Here is a 17,885-nt window from a genome sequence, read left to right on the forward strand (position 1 = left end):
ATAAATGCTTAATGTTAAATATAAATGTTATATATAAATCTAAATGTTAAATATATATCTCAACGTTAAATGTTAAATCTAAATGTTAGATATAAATTGAAATGCTAAATGTTAAATCTAATTGTTAAATATAAATATAATTGCTAAATGTTAAATTTTAAACAAAAATGTTGATTGTTAAATATAAATGTTAATAAATATAAATGCTAAATATTAAATCAAATGTTATATATAAATTTAAATTTCACATATAAATCTCAATATTAAATCTAAATGTTGATTGTTAAATATAAATGCTAAATATTAAATCCAAATTTTATATATAAATTTAAATTTCAAATATAAATCTCAATGTTAAATCTAGCTGTTGATTGTTAAATCTTAATGCTAAATGTAATCTTAAATATTTAACTAATATGCAAATTCACACTGCTGCCTAACGGGACTACCAAAATAAAAGCTTCACAGAGCTTCAAACGGCGCCTCATAGAATCATGGTCACTGCAGCCTCTGCCCCAAAGAGGAGGGGGACCACATGGCTTGTTATCAGTGCACAGATCAAAAACCAGCATCCACAATGGCATGCCATGCCATGGCTTACACATGTGGCATCATTAATGCTGAACAATATAAACAGGTTTTGCCTTTTTCAGGGAAGACCATGAATTATTTCAACAAGACAATGCCAAACCATATTCCGCTCATATTACAACAGCATGGCTCCAGGAGTCCAGGTGCTAAACTGGCCTGCCTACGCTCTCAATTTGTCACCTACTGAATCCACGTTTGGGGGCATCATGAAACAAAGAATATGACAAAGCGGACCCTGAACTGTTGAGCGGGTGAAATCTTATATCAGGCAAGAATAGGACAACTATCAAAAGCCAGAAGCTGGTCTCCTGGGTTCCCAGACATGCCAGAGTGTATTGTAATCGTGTGACTTGAATGTTGTCTGGATCCATCCACACAATCGCACCAGAGGCAGAGGATGGTTACAGTGTTCTCTGAGGTAACATTAGTGTTTCTTCAAAGGAGTCTGGTGGCTTTTAAGAGAGCAGCTTTTCAGGTTTAGCAGTAAAGAGGAAGATGTCCTCTTTACTGCACAGACTACTGATCAGCTGCTGTCCCCAACACATGTCAGTTTATGAGCACATAATGCTAACGAGTCTGTTTATGGTCATCATCAACCAGCTTCCTGTGTGTGTGTGTGTGTGTGTGTGCGCACTCTCACCTAATTGGCCTGATTGATTGACAGGACAAACCTGTCAATTAACGCCTGCTGTTAATCCACTAAGTGACACACACACACACGCACACACACACACACACCCACACACACACCCACAAAACAGATGACATCACACTGTGTCCTTGTGCGTCCTCTTGTCCTTGTGTCTTGTGTGTGTTTTTCTGAATGATAAATCACATTACAGGAACTGATATTGCATCTGAAACACACACACACACACACACACACACACACACACACACACACACACACACACACTCAGTATTCCAAAGGGAGCTTTGTGTGTCTCCTGCATGTTTCTTGTTAATTTGTTCAACCAAAGACACACACCCCCCCAACCACACACAAATATACACACACACACACACACACACACACAAAGATATTCATGTGCACACAAAAACACTCAACGTACAGACACATACATATGTGTTCAACACCGCTGACTTTATGATAGTTATGAATGTTATATTCACATATTAATGATGTATTACCACGATTATGTATTTAATTCCTCAACAGTATATTTAAAATTTCTTATTTGTAAGTCATGCCTATTTCAAAGTCTGTCTGTCCGTCTGTCTCTCGTTTAGCCATCCTCTACACCCTGACTGCTGATGTCACAAGCCTCAAGCCCCGCCTCCGATTCCATGACAACAGGCAGAGCGTGTACTCTGGTAAAATGTCGATGCCGAAGAAACGGTGTGAAACTCTGAGAGTGGGACTACTGGTGAGAATTATACACAAGCTGAGTATTAATAAACGTGTTAGCGCCCCCTACAGGTTGTACGGTTCACAACAGACACTGTGATCCTGAACATAAACTGTATAAATAATGGACGTAGTATCCGTGACATCACCCATCTGTTTCTGAAGCGCTGCTTTGAGGCCAGTCGGCGGCGGCAGCCATGTTGGAAATGTTGAACTCAACATAACTTCTGTGGAGTGAGTGTGAGGTAAAGAGGCGGGCTTTGATCCTCCTAGCCTACAGCTACAGTATTCACGGCTGTCTATCAAGTCAGCTGTGCCTCTCAAAATGGAAAACTCGTAATTATAATATCTTGGAAGTTGCAGCGTTATGAAAAAGTTCACCCCGAACAGTGTGTGCCGAATAAGAAATGAGCTATCCAGACTACACTTGCTGACTCTCAGACATTTTATCCTTTAATCGAAGGAAGCTTTCCCATGTGAGATAAGAAATGCTTATTTTTCACTGCAGAGCTTTAATCAGTCTGCTGCTGACAGAGTTCACTTCCTGCTTTTTCATCAGGGCTCAAAGGAAAAACACTCATCTTAATTTGCAAGAAGCTTCAGCACACTGTGTTCAGAACTAATCACTCCGGCTGTTTTAGACTCAATGGTTTCTTTTTTTTAAGAGAACAGAAGAATGTCTGAGACTGATCATTCAAAGATCACTGCAGAAGATTTTCATTTTGTTTACAGGTGGAAGGGTTGTGCAATTTCAGGTTGGGTTACTTGCATTGTTCTGTCATGTCTTCACATAGTTTTCATCAGCACAAGTTTGAGACTCTGCCCGTAATTCCCCCGAATCAGAAGAAATATCTGTGATGACATGTCCTGCTGGCAATTCTCAGCACTACCCCCATCACCACCATTGTTTTTTCACTGCAGTTAAATCAACAAGCAGAGACCTGAAGTTTACAAAGAGACTGACCTGGTTTCTGTTTTATATTCTGTTAAAGTTATGTTCTGATGCTTGCAACCTTACTTCCCTGAAAACTGCTAATTAATTCATGGTCAAATGTTGCACTAAAGGGATGTCATCAGTAGGGATGCAAAGGGGTGGAAAATTTCCCGAAAGTTTCCGGTAAATCTCCATGGGAAGTTAAACTGGGGAATTTTGGAAATATTCCAAATTGGAATTTTATGGGAATACATGGGAATTAACTGGGAATTGAGTGCATTTTAATGGAAAGGTATCATATCCAAGAATACATATTTGTTTTGTTATAAGCAGACATCCATCCAAAATAACACTATTAAAGCTGGGGTTGGTAATCAGATTTAGATCCACTTTTTGTTATACTGGTTAAAATGATCTTTATGTCCTGATGGTAATCAATACATAATGTGTTCTTAAAAAAGAGTGAAAAAAAGCTGCTTTCTACAGCCGGAGTAAACCTGGGAAAACACCAACCAATCACCGTCATTATGGTCCAATTTTTTAAACAAATCAAATCCCGTCCTGCCGTTCCGCCCGCCTCCTGCGCGTACATTTCCCCAACATGCACTCCCCGTCCCCTGCCTCTGCTTCCCCTGACTCTACTCACTGCCCCTCTCGTTCGACCTCGGGCCAGTCCCTTCTTACCCAATGAGGTGCTTTGCTCAGGACTGTAGTCCGGATCAGAGTCTAAAAAGTTCTCAACACGGGGGATCTGACAAGCAGAAGAATGAATGACATTTAGTAAGTCCTACAGAAATTTATATTGTAGCATCAGTCCGGTTGCTGTAGGGATGACGAGCCGATTCATGAACACGTTGATCTTTAATAACCGGTCACTGTCGGCCGTGATCATGACAACCAACAAAGCAACAATCAAAGTTTGAATGAGTGAAGAACTTCTCCTCTTGTCTCTCCTCTCTCCCGTTCACACACTCTACGCCTCTCCTGATGCCTTCACTGACTGTCACGGTGTAGGAATTAAGAACATCTACACTGAGCATGTTTAACATACAGTAGAGCTGTTACAGTATTACATGTGTTATAACTTCTCTCCTGATATCGTGTCACCAGTACAACTGGATAATGCTAGCATGACAGTTGTGAGTACTAACAGCAGCCATGTTTGTTTGTGTTTTTAACTTTCACTATGAGAATGTTTTGATGACGACCGGTTTTGAATCAATCACCATCATTTGTTCACAGGGGCGTCGTTTTGGAGGAGCTCTGAGGGGAGGGGGAGGGGTTAGACGGAGTCCTGAGGAAATGCTACATTAGAACTCATGCTAGTTTTCCGTCTTTACCAACCCTAGCTTTAAAACAGATTTATTTACAAGTAGAACTTTATCAAGTGTTAAATATTTTATTGAACAATCAATTCTTTAATTGAAGAACAAAAACATGAATGTTGAGTTAAATATTACTCAACCCCCGACCCAACCCATTTCAAAAATTAACAAAAATGCAATCCCAAAAAAAGTCCCATTCACCATGCAAATAAAAAGTGCATTTAGGGGGCGTGGTCTCAATAGCCCTGCAGTGAGCAGTGTGATATCTGCATGTGATTGAGGAATAGCATAGATATTCAATTGTACTTGCATGAAATCTGGTTGTTTTAGTCAGGATTATGCTAAAATTTATTTTCCCCTTCTATATTTAAGTTCCCTATTAAGAGCCAACCTTCAATTTAGTCAATTCCTGTTTTTTTCCTGTTTATTCCCGTTAATTCTCTTGGAAAGTTTCCAACTTTGAAAATTACAAGAATTTTGCATCCCTCGTCATCAGTGCATCAAATGGCTGAGATGAATAACAAACAGGGAGAGAAAAAGAGACAAGAAAAAAGCTCTACAAATTAAAGTGTTGCTGATGTTCTGCTCTGGCTGTTTGTGTTTTGCAGACTCCGATCCGAGACAAAGTGGAACCTCTGGAGTTCTCTTTGGAATTCTCTCTACATGAGGAGCCTTCCAAGAACATAAATGTTGTTCAGGACCTCAAACACTACCCTGTGCTGAGCCAGACACCAAAACCTGTCACAAAAAAGGTGAGAACCCATTAGAACTTGGATTTTTAAAAAACACAGCCATTAAATACCTGTCTGAATCCATGTAAAGATGATCAAAACCCATCAAACTTTGGTGAAACTGATCAGAATACGAGACAGATCCGACACAACCCTTCATTCCCTATTAAATACACACCAGAATCCACATGGCAAGGTAAAAGAACTTTAGAACCTACTTAAAACTAAGCATCATACATGCTAGATCCAACAAGGATACACATTAGATCCAATTCATTACCAAAATGAGAAACAACCACAACTAAAGAAAAATAACTCTTAGGCTCTAAGGTCAGAACTCAATATGCATCCAGTCCCAATTAAAGAGAACAAGGCGTCGAATTCTTATCAAACAATAACTCACTGTCTAAATGTTCATTATTCAATTTCTTTGTCCATTAGATCCACATCCAGAAGGCTTGTGGTGATGATAACCGCTGCAGCAGCAACCTGCAGATGACGGCACATTTCACAGATGAGAACCAGAAACCCCTTCCAACGTGAGTGAACTTCTACAAACCAGACCGTGGGTCCACTTTAAGGAAACGTCCGCTAACTTCAACTGAAGTGGTTGTAAAAAGTAGATAAACAAAGTGGACATAGAAGAAATCAAAACAGTACCGTCTGTACTGTGGCTGATATATCAGGATTTGTGTATATCTGTGTGTGTGTGTGTGTGTGTGTGTGTTCCCAGGCACGAGGACAAGCAGATGTGGTACTACAATGGCAGCACTAACCGATTGCTCCTGGAGGTTAACGTCAGCAACACACCTTCACTTGGGCGACCAGCAGAGGATGCTCATAATGCTGTTCTGAGCATTAACATCCCACCCCTTCTCATATACTCTGGGGTCCGAACAAAGGTAGTGACACTAAAGGACCCTGAAGAAGGACAGTACAGTGTAGATACCTAAACTAAAGCTGAGAGGACTGACCAACTTGAAACTTATTTGAGATGCAGAATGTGGAATTTTACTTAGTACCTGACTTTCAGTTCACGAAAAGAACTCGTGGCTCACCTGAGATTTGGTACATGGGACTTGAACTGTGTTTATACAGAAACTTAAACTAAAGGCACTGACTATTTTATTTGATGCTTGAATTGGACTTAGCCATGATTACATTACTTCATTTGACAGTTGCATTGGACTTGGCCAAAACATCTTGACTGATCTATGTAAGACATGACTTGTGTTGGCCTTCATAGTCCTGGACCCAATCTTGAGATCAAACGTTGACTGACTTGAATTAGCTCTTTACAAAAGAAGTGAGCTGAAGTGCTAAACTGTTGGACTTGAGATCCACCCAGAAAGACTTGACTGTTTGATCAATGACTTACCCTGGAGGACTTGACTGAAAAACATGGAACTAACCCTGAATAAATCTACTGATTGGTTAGAGACTTACATCAAAGGATGACTGAGGCCTTGAGACTCATTCTTTAGGGCTAGATTGATGTGTTTGAGACTTGAAGGATTGTCCTGATTGGCTTGAGACTTACCCTGAAGGACATAACCAATTGGATTCAACGATTGGGTTGTGTCTTGCCCTGGAGGACTTTAATGATTTGCTTGAGATATACCCTGTTGGGATTGACACATTTTGTTGAGACTAACCTTGAAGGACCTTCCTCATTAGCTTGAGACTTAGCCGGGAAGACTTGACAATTTGGATTGAGACCCTGGAGGATGTGACTGGATGGGTTTGGACTTAACCTGGAGGACATAACCAATTGGGTTTACCAATTTGGGAGGAGGACTTGATGAATACAGTAATACGTATCCTCGAGGACTTGAACAGTTGGCTGAAGACATGACTTCCTTGGGACTTACGACATAGGGCTTGACTAGTTTGCGTAAGACTGACCTTGAAGGACCTTCACAATTGACTTGACCTTGGTTGACCAGTTGGGTTGACACTAACTTGGACTTGACAAATACAGTAGCACACTTGATTGATTATCTTGAGACAAAGCTTGAAAGACTTGACTAACTGGGTTGAGACTCACCCCAAAGGACCTGACTAGTTGGGTTTGGACTTACCTTAAGATATTTGAACAGTACCTCAGATTTCTTGACTTATTGTCTGGAGCCTTACTTTTAAAGACCAAGTAACTATAACATTCAGACTTTTGTTGTAGTTTCAGGGGGACGTCCATGCAGTGGTGGAGTGTTCTGTCAAGGACACTGTTCTCATTTGTGAGCTGGGGAATCCTTTCAAAAGCAATGAGAAGGTACAGAACATTCTTGGCGATCTATAAATGCATCTACTGCGGTTCTGCTGTATTGTTATGTATTACTGTCCCTACATACTGAGTCTCTTACTGGTTCTCCATCTCTTCCTTTTTATTAGGTTGAGGTTTTGATCATATTCCAGCCATCTAAGATCAGTTTAGACACCAGAGTGATTCAGTCTGTGCTTCAACTGTCCACGTAAGACACACATTAAGACATATAGTTTTATAATGTGTCTTTTTTGACAGGTACTAAGTTGTGTCTCTATGTCTTCAGGCTTAGTGAGCAGACAGATCTGTTACCTGTCTCTGTCACTATGTTGGTGGATTATTCACTGCAGACATCTCTCATTCTGTAAGTAAGACCCAGTACCCAGGGGTTCAGTGTTGACCTGTGATCTGTAGACCTCACCTCTCTTGTTGGTCTATTCTGTCATGATAGAATCAATCCGCCAGGCTTCGTCTCCTTCAGCGGTCATGTGATTGGTGAGTCGGCCATGAATACCACGGAGGATGTCGGCAGTATGGTGCTCTTCACCTTACAGGTTTGTCCAAACTTGGTGTGACCTTTTTACAGATTTTAAACAGACCAGGTGTTCAGCTTTCACTTTCTCTGATAGATCCACATCAATGGGAAGCCATTGGGTCCCCTGGGCAACCTTGAGGTGGAGTTTGATTGGCCAATAGAGGTGTCCAACGGGAAGTGGTTGTTGTACCTCACAGAGATCCAAGTGAACGGTACATCAAATTCCCACTGTGCTCCACCTGGCAAGATCATCAACCCACTCAACCTCAAGGTACTATGGCAACATCAGCTTCACACTGACTCCTTTCAAAATAAAAACCTTCATCTTATACATTGCATGAAATAGGTAGATTAAAGACAGCTCTTTTTTTTCATTTTTGTCTCATGGAACACATTTTTTGTCATTTCATTGGCTTTACGGATAGTATGGAAACTCCTCTGTTATAATCTGGCGATATATATATATTATAGTTTATTTGACAGTGGCAATACATTTAGATATTGTAACATCTAATCAAAGTGGGACCAATGCAGTGTATGTAGGACATCTAGTCATGGCTAGTTTGAAGTCCCTGTCCCTGGACTCCAATTCATTCAAAACGCTGCTGCAAGACTGTTAACCGGGTCCAGCACAACAACCCACTTCACCTCCATCCTATTCTCCTTACATTGGCTGCCAATCAAATTCAGAATACAGTTTAAGATCCTCATATTAACATATAAAGCTATCCATCATCAAGCACCCTCATATATCTCCGACCTGCTCCAACCTTACATCCCCAGTAGACCCCTCAGATCCTCAGACCAGGCTTTGAGCATGTGGCTCCAACTCTGTGGAACAATCTTCCGCCCCATGTGCGCTGTGCTGATTCCTCTGAAGCCTTTAAAAAGCAGCTTAAGACACTCTTGTTTGTCATGGCTTTTGACCATCTTCTGTAATTTCTTGTTATTTTGTCTGCTTTTATTATTGTCTTATTATTACTGCACATTGTTTTGTCATGTCGATTTTGATACTCTGTGAAGCACTTTGTAACTATGGTCTGTGAAAGTGCTATACTAAATAAAGTTTACTTACTTACTGGTTAGGCTTTTGAGAAGTGAGACACATGGTAAAACCATAGACTGTATAAAATATGGAAGTAGTATCCGTGACGTCACCTATCTGTTCCTGAGCGCTGTTTTGAAGCCAATCGACAGCGGCAGCCATATTGGAAATGCTAAACTCAACCAGGCATAGTGCAACGTAAGGGGGGGGGGGGGTTGAGTCTCTTAGCCAACAGCTATGTGTTCCTGACTGGGAGTCGAGTCAGTCATGTCCTTATTTGGGCAAAAAATCGTAATATCTTTATAGATAAGCTACGTAGAGCCAAGCCATCTTTTGAACCAGGCTGTAAACATGTTTATTAATGCTGGAAAGATCGTCTTTTTTTAATTGGGTGTGTATGTGGTTTCTGGTGTTTTTGCAGCCAGCCTCAAGCGGATTCTCGATGAATTGCAGTTTATAACACTTCCGCATGGGCTTCATAGTTTGAGACCTGAGGTTGCCGCTTGGATAAAACACTGTAAAACAGACATTAAAATAGCAGTTAGAACAGACAGACAAGCAGACACATAAATGCATAAAAAATGATGAAAAAAAAACCTGAGGGATCCAAGCATGAAAAAAACATTTTAAATTTATACTAGATTAGACCTTTCTATATTCAAAAAGTTCTTATAAATGTATTCCTAGATGAACTGACTGACTGTTCTATTATTGATCCTTTTCTCCATCTTGTTGCTCAGCTGCCAAAGAAGACAAGAAGGAGGAGAAGTGCTGAAGAGGAACTGAAAGAGAAAAAGGAGTCCCAGGGGAAAAAAAACCTGCCTGTCCTCAACCTACAAGGACAGAAAAGGAAGTCCTACACTCTGGTATGAACACGCTCATTTGTTAATGCATTTCCACTATATAAACTCTCAAGGGTGTCATAAGACAGATGCTATGAGCTGACTTAAAACAGACATTCAAAAAGAGTGCCTTTAAGCAGATGCCTCTGTGCAAGATGCCAATGTGTATGTTATTTTAAATCTGTCTTTTTAAGGATTTTTTGCAAAGACATTAACATGAATACTTGTTGGATAGTAAAAACTTATTATTTATTTGTCCCGTCTTTACATGTGTAAAATTAGGGGTGGGAACTGATAAGATTTCATCAATGTCAATGCCATTGTCGATTCTGCTTATCAATCCAAGTCCTAATCAATTCTCCTAACAATTCCTGAGTATTTTTTGAGGGGGAAAAAAGTAGTTCTGCACTGTGTTCCGCACCAAAAGGAACCATTTTATTTTTTCCAAAATTATGTCAGCACAAGACTGAACATGAACATATTCAACTTGAACATACTGAACAATAAGTTGACCTCATTCTTGGTCACGTGAGTCCGGACGTGGCCCCTGGAGCCTGGAGGAAAAGACTTTGAATTTGGAGAGGAAAAAACGCCTTTCCTCTCCATGTTTCCTCATGGTTGAAGGAGTTCTGCATCACAGAGTGTGACGTAATGCAACGTACAGCGACGTGATGTGATGTCATCCTGGGAAATGAATCATTAAGAAGAATCGATAACATTTGAGGTGTACAATTCCGATGGAATTGATCAATTGGAACTGGTCCTAAGTCGGATCCGGTTTTCGATTCCCACCCCTATGTAAAATATATCTGTGTTTTTGTTTGTGCAGGACTGTGCGAATGGAGCAAATTGTGTGAGGTTCGTTTGTCCGCTGTTAAACATGAACAACTCAGCAACTCTGACTGTCAGAGCAAGACTGTGGAACTCCACAATGATCGAGGTACAACACATTTTTAGCCTCTTTTTGTTTGTAGTCACTGACAGGTAGTAAACATATTGGAGCACTGAGCAGTAAACAGGACAAATATCTTTCAAGAGGTGGTGGAGACCAAAAGTGGAGCTAAAAAAGAGAGTTTTAAAACAATAGTTAACCAGAGTTATTATGTTGTTTTTTCGCTGCTGTATAAGAAAGTGGATACCTATATGCTAGCATCTTCACCACAATTACTTTATCATCTAACTATGTGTGACTGTGTCAGTGTCTTTCTATCTACCTGTTAATGGTGTATCAACATTGTTGCTTCCTCAAATTCGGTCTTCTCGTTTGTGTTTCAGGACTACAGTGATGCAAGGACTGTGTTGGTTCGAGGCAAAGCAACGCTGAAGCTGCAGACCAATAAACCAACCATCAGCATGGAGCCTCAAAGCACAGAGGTTCTAAACTGTCAAGCTGTTGCTAGCGCCTCCTAGAGGCTGAAATGTTCTTACAACCACAGTGTGACACATCAAACATCCTAATAATGGAGCTTCCCTTTTGTTGTTTTGTGGTTTCATGTGTTACCTACTGATGCAAAGCAATCTTCCTCTACAGATTGAGGTCCATGTTTATCCTGACATGGGGCAGCAGTTGGACTCCAACGCCCCTTTGTGGATCATCGTGGTATCTGTTCTTGCAGGAGTCATACTGCTGGCTCTGATCTGCCTGCTGCTTTGGAAGGTAAACTGGGCTGTAGCATGTAAAGAGAAAGTCCACAAGACAACAGGACCTTAAATATTTAAACAAAATACCTCTGTTTAGTTCAGGCTCTACTTGGGACCACAGAACTTAGGGGTTATTTTACATTTTGCTGCGTCATCACCATAAAATCATGTATTTGTAATGCCATCGCCCGATCCTGGTGTGTAAAAAGCCATTGTGTCGCCCCCCTGCTGTTCAGTGTGGTTTCTTCAAGAGAGCCAGTACCAGAGAGCTGTATGAAGCAAAGACCGAGAAAGCCCACATGAAGAGCCAGCCATCTGAGCATGAGCGGCTGGACCAGGAGCTCTAAGGCTGGGCACACTGCTGCCAGAGAGCCCTGCTGTAAGGACCAGCTACTGGATGACTGTTGCTGACTGTAAACCGGCTGCTTCTGACTGTTGAACGATAACTCCTACTTCCTTGTTTCTCATCACAACTTCCTTTTACTCTTTCTGACTGTAACTCAGTCTTTGTAAATTTTCCTGACAGGATCTGTTTCTGAATGGTTTTTTTCTGATCCTTGTTTTTGCTGACTGTTACTAACTGTTTCTGACTGGTAACTGACCATTACCGACTGTCATTGGGGACTAATGACTGTAAAGTCTGACTGCTCTTGACTTTTTATAAACAGTTACTGACTGTGACTGTTTCTAACTAATAACTGACTGATAGACTTGCTTACTTTTAGTGACAAGTTACTAACCAGTTATTGGCTGTGTCTGACGTCTACATTCTGTATCTAACTGATTGTAAAAACACTGTTACTGGCTGGTTACTCTGACACCCTGACTCTGGTTACTGACTGTTGTAGACTGATATGAGAGAGGGAAACTCTACCAGTTACCAGCTACAAACTCCTTGATTTCTATCTGAGTGACACTTTTAGTTGAACCAGAACTCTACTCTTTGCTGTTTCAGAGCCATAGCACCGCCATCATCTTTCTCCTCTTCATCTGACCTTCATCTTTTGTTGAAAAGCAATGTTTAGCTTGCAGATTTCATTTAAATTTGAAGTAGAGCTCTTAGCAGCTGAAAAACTTTTGCTTTTTGGGAATATTTCGCTGAAGAAAAATGCGTCCACTGTGGCAAATTAGCTACACACACACACACACACACACACACACACACACACACACACACACACACACACACACACACACAGACATGACTGTAAGTTTACCATCTGCTGGTACACAAGAAGTAGGAGGGAAACAGAAACAGTGTAAGCACATTGGGGATTTCCTTTTTGTGGTGACAAAAGGGAAAGAAAAAATTCCATGACAGATTACTTTTATGAAGAAGTTTCTTTTTGACAGATTACCACAGAACTAACGTGTCACGTTACTTGTGTCAGCCCCCTGGGGGATTGCGAGACACAAATGGGGGGTCGTGAGATGCCTTCCAGAATGTTTTTTTTTTTAATTATCTAAAGATAGTAAAATTTACCAATTATAGTAAAAAATATAGACAAAAATAGTAGCTAAATTTGAAATAAAACCTTGAAAATAGAAAATGTAATCAGTTTTCTGCTCTTCTTTGTTGCCAGATGACTCCTAAGTTTAGGGTTAGTGAACAGTTAATTATCAAAAGCATCAGTAGCAGTAGGTTAATTCATAATGACACAGGAAACACAGACACATGCTCATATAGGTAGGCTAATTTTCTGCAGACCTTCTAAATAAAGCCACATTGAATCACTTTGAGGGACAGTGGGGGCTGCAAGTCTTTGGCACCTATATTTTGGGGGTCACGGGCTGAAAAGTTTGGGAACCACTGCTCTACCAGACACCTGTGTAACACATTAGCCCCAACACTGACTGATATAGACTGTAATGAACTGACAGACTAGTTCCTAAATGTTACTGACTACAACTGACTGTTAAAGTGGCTGATAGAAACTGACACTGGCTGTAAATGACATTTTACTGGCTGGTGATTAACTGACTGTTTCTGGGATGGTAAAATGGTAAATGGACTTGTACTTATATAGCGCTTTTCTAATGAGTCTGACTACTCAAAGCGCTTTTACACACTACCCGTCACATTCACCCATTCATACTCAGTCACTCACTGATCAATCAATCAATCAATCAGACTTTATTTATAAAGCGCTTTTCATATGATGACATTGTAACACAAAGTGCTGTACAAGAAAAACAACTTAAAATAGAATAAATTAAGAAAAAGATCCCAGCCCCAGCCCGACCCCAAACCCACCCCACAATCCTAAGGCTAACAACACAATATGCAACAATAGTAATAAAAACAATAAAAACAAATAAATAAAAAATCTAAATAATTTGTTTAGCGAACTGAGGAAACGCTCTCATGTTATCTTAATGAGGAAACACTGGAGGTAAAATAAGATGTTAAAACTCAAAACAGGAAATAAAATCACCAAATTAAAATACATTTCTAAGATAATAAAAGACTAAAATATTAAACCATTAATAGAAAATAAGATGTGAGACTTAAAATAAATAAGTAAATAAATAAATAAAGTAGAATAAAAGTGACTACATTTGAAATAGATAATAGATAAATAAATAAATAAATAATGTAGATAGTAGAGACTGCTATAGAAGAAGAAGAAGAAGAAGAAGAAGAAGAAGAAGAAGAAGAAGAAGAAGAAGAAGAAGAACGTACTTTATTAATCCCCAGGGGGAAATTCAATTTTTTCACTCGTGTTATTTTTTCGGTCATGCTACACGCACAGTTTTTTGGTATATACATACAATGCACACACATGCAGTGTACATGCACTTAGGGAGAGATGTCAGAGTGAGGATGCTGCCATCAACCAGCGCACCCCAAGCAGTTGGGGGTTCGAACCGCCAACCTTCCGATTGATAGCGGCCGACTCGACCCACTGAGGCCCATGGGATGTTACAGACTGCTTATTGACTGACTGTTTTAACTTACTTTTGTTGACTTTCCATGTTGCTGCTGTCAACTGACTGTTTCTGTTTCTATCTGGTTACTTATTACACTTGCTGTCTTTCCAAAGTTCTTCACTTCTTTCTTTCCAGCTGATCTGACTCGTGCCGCGTTAACTCTTCTGATCTTCATTATCTGTGTTGGTTGATTCCTCTCTACTGATTCTTTGCTGCACTTTTATTAATAGTTGATGATTATATAACTTTAGGATGTTGATTTAACATGATTTCTCTTTCTGTGCTTTCTGACTTCAACCCAAACAACTGTCTCACTGTCACATGGCGGCACTGTTTGTTTCATGTTCCCCCGTTCTGTGTTTTGTCTGTAGTGCGGTTTCTTTGAGCGCCAGAAGGCGTGGCGGGCCACGGAGCTCCACCAGGGGAGGATATTGGTCAAAGACAAGCAGCAGCAGTATACTGACGCTGACGGTTTCCTGATCCAAGACCACACCTCCTCGGCTAAAAGTAGGAAGTCCCCAAAACACTGGGTCACTTTGTGGACTGAGGCACACTAAGAGACCAGCAATATAGATGGAATTGGACCAACTTATCCTGACCCAAATCAGACCAAGACATGCTTAACCAAACTAAACCAGACCAACGTATTGTGAACCAAACAAGACCAACACATCATATACTAGACTAAACCAGACTGACATATCCTGAACCATACTTGCCTGATCAAGAAGTCCTCAACTGAACCAACACATGCTGAACAAATACAACACATCCCAATCTAGACCAAACCAGAGAAATAAGTCCTGAATTCTACCTGAGCCAGCACATCCAGAACTGTACAGTGCCAACCAGCTAATCTTCAATCAAACCAAACCAGAAAACACTTACTAAACCAGACCAAACCAGATCAACAGGTCCTGAACCGCACCAAACAAGACCAACATTGTCTGAATTAAACCAAAACATTGTGGAAATACGAACACATCATGAACAAGACCAAATCAGACCAACACATCCTGAATGGTACCAAACAAGATCAACCCTCCCAAAAAAACATCAGGGACAAGACCAAAGTAGACCAACCCATTCAGGTCCTGTCCAGCACATCCTGAACCAGACCAAACTAGAGAGAACCAGCCAGAATGGGACCAAACTAGATGAACAAGTCCACAGCCTCCAGCCCACCACATCTAGATGAGACCAAACCAGACCAAACTACAAAAAATCAACATACTTCACTAAAAAACTACAACGTGAACCAGACCAAATCAGGACAACACATCCTGAACCAAACAAGACCAGAACAATATGGACCAAACTGGACCAAAGTGAACCCAACACTGCCATTTAATACCTGCCTTCCTGTGTGTTTGTGTGTCTACTGTCCAACGAAAACTTCTTAAAGTGTTTACAGTTAGTTCAGTTCTGTATTCAAAATTCGAGATGCAAGGTTTTCAGCTGACAAGAGTTTTCGTTTATTCCTGTTTAAAGTGTATTTTTGATGTGTTTTTTTTTTATCTAAGGTATGTGGTTCTTAATGTGTTTTTTAAGGTGAAATCCATTTCCCAGCATCCTTGTTGCCTCTGAATGCATAATATATGGTGCAGTTGATGTCTGCCAGATCAACAGTCTACTGTGGTCACAAAAAACAACCAAAAGACTGAATGATCTTGGAAGAAGGAGGTGAACTATTGCTGATTTAATGAATTTAAAGAACCAAATATGGCAGCAGAGTTGAGTGTTTAGTCATTTTTGATGTTATGTTGAAGTGCTGCCTTCAAGGGCTCCTGAAAATGTGAGGTGTTGAGTTCAGGTGCAAAAAAGAATCCCTTAAAAAAAAAAAACGCTTTATTTTATAAATATAACAGCTGGCTGAAAAAAAAAAAAGACTGTTGCGTTTCCAATTTTTAGGTGTTTTTATATGATGGTTGTATTTCTAACAGCACTTGAAAGCAGCACGTATTTGTGTGTGTAACATTATGTGATGTGTCATCACTGTTGTGAACTGTTGTCGGTCTGTACGTATGTTGATAATATTAAAGTATTTTTTGATAGCTTAGTGTTGGCCCCTGTCAGGATGCTTTCAGGGTTGCACTCGGTCACCCCATGTGCTCTGTACTCTTTAGTTAAAGCTGGGTGACTGTCGAGTGAAGAGGTCAACATGTTGCTGCTTGACTGATCATTTGGATGTTGGTTAATGTCATTTTAACTGACTTAAAACAGATCATTGAAGACTGGCACAGCAAACCAAAGTCAGTCCAGAGGTGAGAAGTAAAAGTACAAAGGCAGAATAACTTCAAAGATACTAGTAATGAAGCCTGGGAGGTTAATTTTATTGTCACAATTTTTTAAATGTTCCCAAAATGTCCAGAAACTTTAAATGACAAAGCATAACTGACCGCCATCTTTAAACTATTTTAATTTACATCTATACATCTTCATAAGCATCAAACAGAGCCCAGTTGGAGCCATAGACTGTGTGCGAGGTAAAGAGGCGGGCCTTTAGCCTCCTCGCCAACAGCTAGTGTTCCCACCTGGCAGTCACGTCAGCTGTGCCCCTCATAATAGAAAACTCGTAATCTTAAAATCTTTAAAACTGACGCGTTATGAAAAAATTTACTTTAAAGAGAAATGAGCTATTCAGACTAAACTATTTTTTTTGTACCAGGCTGTAAACATGTTTATTGCTAATGTAAAGATCGGCTTTTTTCAATTGGTGTGTATGAGATTTTGGGTACTTCCGGAACCAGACTCAAGAGGACACTCAGGGAACTGCAGTTTACATTAACGTAACAGTTATTAACACCAACATTTTTTATCGGGTATATTTTACCTGATATTATATACCCGATAAAAAATACTTCATATCAAAATAAATCACAGTACAACGATAAATTGCAAATTGAAGTACAAGTCCAAGTACAAAATATCTCATAAAATGCCAAAAAAATAAGTATCATGGTGGGACCCCATACAAATGCTCCATAATTAGGGGAAAATTAGGGAATCATGATTAATGATTAAAGTTTTTTTTGTTTTTTTTAAACAATGTAGCTGGGCACTTCGGGGGTTCTTTGGGCCACCCATTCCTGGGATATGTGAGCCTTATCCAGTGAAGGCACAGCCTCCCTGGATCATTGATAACTGTGGGAGAGATAAACAAAGAATTGACTCTCAATTACTAACGTTGGGTGAAAATCACCCAAACATGTGCCTGCTGAAAAAAACAGGGATGGTAGATGGGAAACAGTCCTACCTTGGGGGACATCAGAGAGCAGCCTGAAGCTACCCAGGGACCAATACAACTCAGACAGCAGCAACATAAAGGAAAATAACATAACCACAATCGGGTTGGTGAAAATCACCCAACGTTAGTGTTCTAGGGTTAACACTTCCGCATTGGCTTCAGTTCTCGTGGCTGCAGGTTGCCGCCATAGACTGTAAATAGAAATGGACAGCGTTGCTCCGCCTCTTCCCATTATGCGGTTCTGAAGCCAAAAAATCCCTCTCCTGGGCGCCGCCATTGTGCAGCCAGAGTCTGTGAAGCCACTGTAATAAGCTCCGCCCTACAGCATAGCATCACAAGACGCTGTGTGTCCTTTAAGTTTCCCTCTACGGCGGCTGTGAATCAAAGGAAACCTGGAAATAAAACCCTGTTTTTTAAACTCTAATAACTAA

At 40.2% G+C, this 17,885-nt stretch overlaps 1 protein-coding gene across 1 annotated transcript in view; it reads left to right on the plus strand.

Moving 5' to 3' along the window:
* Positions 1-16,267, plus strand: part of LOC117831841 (integrin alpha-3-like) — a 36,543-nt gene extending 20,276 nt beyond the window's left edge. The window contains exons 15-29 of the mRNA XM_034710726.1: positions 1,843-1,979; positions 4,828-4,971; positions 5,392-5,489; positions 5,684-5,852; positions 7,130-7,222; positions 7,342-7,421; positions 7,500-7,577; positions 7,665-7,767; positions 7,843-8,019; positions 9,534-9,659; positions 10,465-10,575; positions 10,911-11,009; positions 11,167-11,292; positions 11,513-11,655; positions 14,579-16,267. Of these exons, the coding sequence (XP_034566617.1) occupies positions 1,843-1,979; positions 4,828-4,971; positions 5,392-5,489; positions 5,684-5,852; positions 7,130-7,222; positions 7,342-7,421; positions 7,500-7,577; positions 7,665-7,767; positions 7,843-8,019; positions 9,534-9,659; positions 10,465-10,575; positions 10,911-11,009; positions 11,167-11,292; positions 11,513-11,623 (1,652 nt within the window). The 3' untranslated portion in view covers positions 11,624-11,655; positions 14,579-16,267. The remainder of the gene's footprint in view (positions 1-1,842; positions 1,980-4,827; positions 4,972-5,391; positions 5,490-5,683; positions 5,853-7,129; positions 7,223-7,341; positions 7,422-7,499; positions 7,578-7,664; positions 7,768-7,842; positions 8,020-9,533; positions 9,660-10,464; positions 10,576-10,910; positions 11,010-11,166; positions 11,293-11,512; positions 11,656-14,578) is intronic.
* The last annotated feature ends 1,618 nt before the right edge of the window (positions 16,268-17,885 follow it).

Source organism: Notolabrus celidotus, chromosome 20 (assembly GCF_009762535.1).
Source record: "Notolabrus celidotus isolate fNotCel1 chromosome 20, fNotCel1.pri, whole genome shotgun sequence".
In the NCBI taxonomy this organism is placed as follows: domain Eukaryota; kingdom Metazoa; phylum Chordata; class Actinopteri; order Labriformes; family Labridae; genus Notolabrus; species Notolabrus celidotus.